Source organism: Gekko japonicus, unplaced genomic scaffold (genome assembly GCF_001447785.1).
Source record: "Gekko japonicus isolate JY-2015 unplaced genomic scaffold, Gekko_japonicus_V1.1 scaffold953, whole genome shotgun sequence".
NCBI classification, from domain to species: domain Eukaryota; kingdom Metazoa; phylum Chordata; class Lepidosauria; order Squamata; family Gekkonidae; genus Gekko; species Gekko japonicus.
Window position 1 is genome coordinate 60,504 of NW_015161979.1, and position 8,146 is coordinate 68,649.

At 50.7% G+C, this 8,146-nt stretch overlaps 1 protein-coding gene across 1 annotated transcript in view; it reads right to left on the reverse strand.

The window, feature by feature from the left end:
• The window catches only part of ELL (elongation factor RNA polymerase II), a 44,911-nt gene that overhangs the window by 23,795 nt on the left and 12,970 nt on the right, over window positions 1-8,146 (reverse strand). The window contains exon 2 of the mRNA XM_015429755.1: window positions 4,313-4,360. Within this exon, the coding sequence (XP_015285241.1) occupies window positions 4,313-4,360 (48 nt within the window). The remainder of the gene's footprint in view (window positions 1-4,312; window positions 4,361-8,146) is intronic.

The following is an 8,146-nucleotide window of genomic DNA, read 5'->3' on the forward strand; positions in this document are numbered from 1 at the left end:
ACTGTGAGGTGGGGCACACTTTAACGCTCCCAAATGCAACACTGAGCCTTTGCCCCTGACGAGCTAACCCCCCATGTGCAAGGGGTGTCCCTGCAAAGGCAGCCGGCAGTTCCAGGTCAAGCTTGCAGGGCCTGCTTCGGGTGGACAGAGACTGAGGTCTGGCGCTTTTGTAGAATTTCTTTGACAGACTCCCCAAGCTGGTCCCCTCCAGTGAAATGCCAGCGAGGCAAGAAAGGAAAGGGGTCACGCTGCGGCTGCGAGTCCCCAATTAACATGACCGTTAAGACGGGTTTGTTTCAGTACTGGAGCGGATCTGGTTGAGAACTCCTGGGGATTATTTTCAACCAGATGCTTGAGGGCCTCTGGGCTGCTTCGCAGAGGGCGGCGGGGGGGGGGGCCCTCTCCAGGAGTTCCCAGCTGCTGCTTATGCCACCACCTCTGAAAAATAGACCAGGCCGCAGCTGCAACTTTTGCCTTTCTTACAAGCAATTGTTCGGGGGGGAAATAGGTGACACCACAGAGATTTTTTTTTTTAATGTACAGTTTCGAGCAGCTGGCGAGAGGAAGCCACCCCGGTAAGAGAACAACTGACCTGTTTCCTGGTGAAGATTCATCTCTGAACTAAAACGTTATTTTTAATAAGAGAGAGAGAGAGGGAAGGAGAGAGGGAGAGACACCTGTCTGCTGGAGAGGAGAGCCCTCCCAGTGCCGGGGCTCCCCAGCCGGTCTATCCCCAGCCCACGGCCCAATTCGGCTTCTGCCTGAGCCACTGCTCCCCCGCCCCCGGCTAGGGCCGTGCTCTCGGCTTCAGGACCACGGGGCAGTGGCTCATCAGACGGACCTCCAGAAAACAGGCACAAAGTGCTTTGTGTGCTTGAAAGGGCTATAACAAGGCAAAATAACGCCTCCAACCTTATGCTGAGACTTGTTGAGGCCTGCCACGCAATCCGGGCGGGGGGAGGGGGAGTTAAGGAAAAGACAGAGACTCGTGTGTGTTTTTGATGGGACCCTTCCAAAAGACCACTTGGCAAAATCAAGATGCAGGTCAGAGGACGCTCTCTGCACGCACAAGACCCCAAGTTCAGTCCCTGACATCTCAGAGACCCTGCAGAGAGCAGCTGCCCGAGCCGGACAGGCCGAGGGCCTCGCTCATTGGAAAGGACCTTCCTCTGGCTGTGCCCAAAAAGCAACTGTGGGGCTTTTCACCTAAGGGGCTGAGGCATCCCTTGCTCTGCGCGCCCACGGGATCCAGGTCAGGCCCCCTCACATTCAAGCACAAAGGAGGGAAAAGTCCTGCTCCTCAAAGGGGGGGGGGAGGCGTTATTGACTGCCACGCCACAAAAAGCTTCGGCTGCCCATTTCATTGCCACACGCTGAAAGGCACAGCACGTTTTGCCTCCTGGCCAGTCGGCGGCCCTAATTCCAGGGGATATTGGTCAGAAGGACCTCCCTGGAGAGCTGCAGCCAAGCAGAGGGGGAAAGACCGCTCTTGTAGGACCGGGGCCTAGCTCTGCCTAAGGCCACTCCAGGCCCCCAGCAGAGGCTCTGCTGGGCTTACGGAAGGTCCCCGGCCCAGTCTCTGTCATCTGCCAGCCCAAGGACTGCAGGTGGGAGAGAGGTATGGGGAGTGGCTGCCAGCCACAGCCACAAACAGACCCGTCTATCTCCAGCCACCCTCCCTCCCTCCCCTCCAAGGAGCACCAGGCAGCGCATCGCCTGTTCATTTAGACCAGAGCACCACCAGCTTACACTCTCGCCCCAAGGGGGTAAACCAATAAAAGCACCTGGCAAAAAATGCTTAAAAGCAACCTGCAGCCGCACCAGATCCACAAGCAGGGAGAACTGATCAGCAAACGGACAACAGGCAGAAGCTTTTCAGAGCTCACCAGCCACAAGGGGCGTTGTCAGCAAGGCCTCCACGTGGCACAGAGGACTCTCCACACTTGCCACTGGGCAAAGACACGGGGATGGGACCACAGTGGGAAAGACCCCACCTCACGTGGCCACTGGCCTTCCTCCGGCAGCCAAGGGGGCACACAGCAGAGCCTCCAAGGAGGCTTTCAACGGACAGGAGGCAGAGGGCTGTCGGGCCTGCAGCCGGCCCCAGGGCCTTTAAGTCTTGGAAGCAGCCAACAGAACTCCTGCAACCAACCAGCCGAGTCTTCCTGTTAAACAGCCCAAATGCTGTCATGATTAAACCAACCTAAACGCAACACAAAAACTGAACAGGATTAAAAAAAAATAACACCCCAGAAAGTTTGTTCAAATGCACAGCGTCAACGTGGCTTCATTGGGAAGACATGGGTGAGCTAATACGCCTTACGGACCTCATCCTCTCCGTGGGCCAGCTCCAAGGCACTCATGCAGCAACAAAGGTGACTTATTTTTCACCTTCCGACAAGCTTTCCAGGTGTCCTCCTTATGAGAAGGGGGGCAGGAAGAGGCCGGAAGGGAAGCAGTCGGACAGAGGAGCTTGCTCTGCCTCAGCCATCAAACTCCCTTCATGAGGATCGTAGCCCCCTCAGGGGTCCGCTCGCCTCTCCCCTGCTGCTCCACTTGGAGCCAGACCAAGGTGACCAGCAAAGTGAGTTCCACCCCCTGTGTCCACTTAAGCCTCTCTCTGCCTCCCCAACCGGATGCCCCTGGATGCTCCAAAGCTGGACGGGGTGGGGAGAACAGGCCCTGAGAGCACATGGCAAGGAGCAACAGACTGCCTCTGACCATGGGGGTTTCACTTTCAGCGACCAGAACTACACCTAGGAAACAGCCTCCACTCATCTAGCTTGGCATCGGCTCTTCCCCTTTCCAGGGTCACAAGGAGAGGAAGCCCTTTACATTGGCTTGAACCCAGGACTCTGTGTGTGCCAAGCAGGGACTCAGCTCCAAGTTCTCAGGATTGGACTTCTGTTCCTTCTGTCTCCTCCTTGTCTCCTCAGACCAGCAGAGGCTCACTAGGGTCTCAGGCAGAGAAAGGTCCTTCTCAGCACTTGGGATCCTCTAACTGGAGACTGAACCCGGGACCTTCGGCACTCCAAACAGCCTGCCGCAGCAGCCCTTCGGCTTGTCACCACCGGTCACCCTCTAGGGGGACGCGATCAAGACACATGTCGGAGGGTTCACAAGTCTCCACGATCCCTTGTCGCTCAACACAGGTGAGCAAGCGCTCTCACCGAGCAAGAGAGAGGTATATTTGTGGTCACATCTTTCTCTCTCGCCCTCCTCCACCCTGTTTTCATTATCTGCACTGGGCAGATTCCTTTCAGCTGCCACACCACCGGGTTTAAAGGCAGCTGGATCAAGACAAAGCGGATCTGGCAATACTGAATGCCTTCAAGGGAATCCCTTTTCTAATCTCTTTGCCAAAAAGCCAAAGTCCACGTTGCACAAACACACACTGATTCACACGTGACCACTTGGCTTTGCATGGTCTACCCAGTTTTGGAGAAGGGCAAAGCAGACGGGTAACTGAGGCATCGATGCCAGGAATCCCCCCTCCAAGTCTCACTTAGGCTTTTAGAGATTTCAGCCGGGCCAGCAAGACTTGCAGTCACAGAACTACCGAGGCCCCAGTCACCCTGGGGGGTCATGGAGGCAGGGATGATACGGGGCTTCATTCCATGTCGTGTCTTGCTTTGGGGCAAAGTGGTGCAAGTCAAGGGCCAATCTAGGACGTGGGGGTGGGTGGGTTTTGAGGGCTCTGAAGCAGACATGCACAGTGTCATGTATTTAGGGACTGAGGGCACAACTCTTAGGGTGCTCGGCAAACACAGGGCTCATGAGCCACTGCCCGACGAGAAGGCAAATATGGGTGTGAGTGCACTTAGTTAGCCCTCATCCCCCAGTTCTCTAGCCCCACCCCTTTCTGTTGGCCACTTCCTTCCCCTAGCCGGCCTGACTGTAGAGCATGGCTTGAGATACAATCATTTCACAATCCGAGGGTTTTCATCCTGACCTCCTGCATCATGTGCATGATTCTCCTTTCCCCACTTTACCATCACAACCACCTTGTGAGGAAGGCAAGGGTGAGGGCATGTGACCAGGGAAGGGGGAAAGAGGAGTAAAAAACCACACACATTTGCTGCTAAGTGGGAGAAGTACCGCTTTTGAACCCATCGCCCCAGGCAGATCCACCCTTCCAAGCTGCGGCATCATGCAGGGTGGATAACTCCCGTGTCATATTGGCTGTGGTTATGGGGGCTTGGATACAGCCCTGGTCCATGAGACTCCCATCCCCCAGTGACCCTTTAAAAAAAAAAACAACCTCAAAACCGAACAGATGAAGTCTTCTACCCAGACCCCTTTATCCACTCACCCCTTGTTTTCCTTGGAACTGGATCGAAGGTCTCAGCACCACAGAATCCTGCAAAAGAGAAGAGAGAGAGGGGGGCTTTGGCTGAGCTGGAGGACCAACTTAAAAGCCCAGGTTTAACAAGGGCCCTGACTTCGACTGCGAAGGAACGCGGCTTCCCTGCAGAGAGACAGGATTCCTGAGTCTGCTGGACATGCTCTTTGGCCGAGGCGCACAAGCACCGAGGACTGGATAAGCCTCCCCAAAGTCTCACTTTATATGCCACTTCTACTACTACCACCACTGAAACAACGGGGTTGGGAGCGGTCCCCGGAAGAACGGCCATAAATTTCCATGGCACTGTTGCCGTGCCGCTGGACTGGCTTGGACCATCGACAGGACAATTTCACCTAAGGAAATGACTGCTACCATCCTCAGAGACCATCTTGTCTGCATGGAGCACTTTATCTGTTGTTGTGATTTAATGGTTTTTACTGTTTTATATTGTTTTATGTATGGGCTTGTGCCCCTGTGTGAGCCGCCCTGAGCCCGTTCGCGGGGAGGGCGGGGTAAAAAAATGCAAATAAATAAATAAATTGGTCAGCTTCCTCCATTTTGCTCAGTTTTTTCTCCACTATTTTATTTTTATAGTTTTTAACTTTATAATGAAATGTGAATTTATATATATATATATTTTATCCCACCTTTTATCCCAACAGGGAGAGATGAAGGTGGCATATGCGCCTCTCTCGTCCTCTGCTGGATCCTCAAATCGCCCTGTGAGACTGCTTGGGCCCAAGGTCACTGTGTGAGCTTCCTGGCAGAGTGGAGAGCACTGCGGAACCCCGGTCTCCCTGCTGTTAGTGTGAGTCCAGTCAGGCACCTTGAAGACCAACAAAGTTTCATTCTGGGCAGAAGCTTTTGCGTGCACGCATCTGAAGAAGTGCGCGTGGGCACGGAAGCTTATGCCCAGAATTAAACTGTGCTGGTCTCTAAGGTACCCTAAACTTTGTTCTATTGCTTCAGGCCACCATGGCGACCCACCTGAATCTGTTGTTACTGTGACCCTCTAAGTACCACACCAAGTTGACCTAACCCAGCAGGTTCAAGAAGCTGCACTGAAGGCCTGGCTGGTGGAGGTCTTACCCCGAAATAAAAGCCCAGCTGTGCATTAAAGACTAACAGAATTTATTTCAGTATGAGTTTTCCCGAGTCGCTACACAAAGGAAAACCATACTGTTAACATCTGATGGAGAAGGTCATGGGCAGAGGGGAGGAGCCAAGGCTTGGTGTGAATCACCCAGGAGTCTTTTCATGCTTAAAGACAGGCGGTGAGGGGGAGCTCCTCAACGCCCTAGGCAGCTGATTCCATTGCTGAACAACTCTTATTGTGAAAAACTTTTTCCTAATATCCAGCCGGTACCTCCCCACCCTTAATTTAAACCCATTATTGTGAGTCCTCTCCTCTGTTGTCAACAGGAAAAGTTCCCTGCCCTCCTCTAAGTGACAGCCCTTCAAAGACTTCAAGAGAGCAATTGTGTGTGCCCTCAACCTCCTCTTCTCCAGACTGAACATTCCCAAGTCCCTCAGCCTTTCCTCATAGGGCTTGGTCTCCAGGCCCCTGATCATCCTCGTCACTCTCCTCTGCCTGCACTCCACTCTGTCCACATCCTTTTGAAGTGAGGCCTCCAGAACTGCACACAATCCTCCAGGTGTGGCCTGACCACTGCAGTGTATAGCAGGACTATGACATCTTGTGATTTGGATGTTATGCCTCTGTTGATACACCCCAAGATTGCATTAGCCATTTTTGTCACCGCATCACACTGGCTGCTCATATTTAACTTTTGGTCCACCTGTATCCCAAGATCTTGTTCACACAAACTGCTACTCAGAAGTGTATCGCCCATCCAGTATGCCTGCTCCTCATTTTTGTTACTAGGCACTTATCCTTATTACATTGCATCTTGTTCACAGCCCAACAGTGTTCTGTGTCTTTGCAGCAATAAGGACTAGAAACTTCCTTGACTTAAAAAATAACAAGATTATGGATTATGGAAACTTCCTTGACTTAAAAAATAACAAGAGAGCTCCTCAGGAAGCTCAGCCTTAACCCCAAACCTGCCTCTCTTTGCACTTCTGCATACCACATACTTCTGCCCATACCTCTGTGAAAGATGGAAACGGCTGGTGCTTGCAATGAGAGAGAGAAAAGCCCACTTCTCTGAAAGGGGGAGCCTTCCTAACATTAGTCTTACCATGAGAACATAACAGAAGAGCCCTGCTGGATTAGACCAGTGAGGGTCCGTCTAGTCCAGCATCCTATCTCACATGGTGGCCAAGCAGTTCCTCAGGAGGGCCAACACCAGGGCAGAGAAGCCGAGGCCTTCCCGAGGTTGCATCCTGTCTTTGGGATTCAGAGGTTGACTGCCTCTGCATGTGGAGGTTCCCTTGCAGCTCTCCCTGCAACTCCTCACTCCACCAGCTCCCTTACTCACAGCAGTTGTCCTTGCCTCCAGATCGGACATCCTACTTTCTTGTTTGAGCAGCAACTTCTCCTTTCACAGGGAAACCCTCAGCTTCCAAACAGCAAAAGCAACCCCCTCCCACACGCACCAGTCTTAAACAATGTTTTTCTAACTTCTGGTTTTCCAGTAACCAGAAACTCCCATCTCTCTGGCAGCTGGATTTTTTTAAAAAAATTAATAAATCTTATTTTGACACATTTTGACCCAGAAAGTTAACAAAACTGGAAGTCACATCCACACAGGAGAACTGGTTCGGGTTGGAGAGGAAAAGGACGACTGGGGTGGGCTGGGGAATGATACCAGGGAATAATTATTCAGAGGGCAGGAAAAGAGCGAGAGGATTCTTTTTCACCTCTCAGGTTAGGATGGGTTCAGGGGGGAGGTGCCCACTTAGGATGACAGGGAGAAGATTCCGGACAGACAGAAGAAAGCATCCCTTCAATCCAGTACAGCCCTCAGCTGCGGAACCCATGGCCACGGGATGCAGTAGGTAGGGGCTACTAGCTGGGACAGCTTTAAAGAGGACTAGACAATTTCAGGAGAGAAACAGATCCCCCAATGGCTATGAGCCCCGATTAGAGATGTGAAGGCCCGGGAAAAAAAACTGGAAAAATTCGGGGGGAAACCGAATTCGGGGTTTTTCTGGTTTTTTTCCCTGAAGCTCTGTTTTCCCCCCCAAAAAATTGGAAAAATTGAAAAAAGAGAAGAAAAAAAATTGATTATGGAACGTTTTATTTTAACATGGTGAATAAAATATTTTAAGACAAGGTGTTCAAATATTTTCCAAATCATTTCTAAAAAATATGTATGGTATCAGATTAATGTAATTTCTGTGCACTGAGGACAAGCAAGTCCTAGGTTACAAACTGAACTCTCCAATGCAAGAACAAGGTGCATGTCTTCCTTTAGGAGGTGCTCATTCATTGAAACGTAGCCCCACACTCCCTTCTATACACTTCCCCCCTCTTCAATTCTTTTTATGAGAATGGGGCTTTTATTTTTATTTAATACTGTGGAGAGCAAATATGAATAATAGTTACTTCTGGATTTTTAAAAATTGTTTTGTGGAGGTTTTTTTAATCTGTTCCACATAAACTAGTAAACAGTTCAGGAGATCGTTGCTCCATTTGTTACAATTACAAATAAATATTATTTAAAAAGTAAATTCTGTTTGTAATAATTGTTTGGATACACTATATTTTTAATATGCTAGTTGTGATAATTTCATGCCAAGTAAAATTGTCCATAGTCATATTTTATGTTTCTAAAGTAACAGAATGACTTTCAATCTGGAAAAGGAAAAAAAAGTGCTAATGTAGCATTTTTTTCA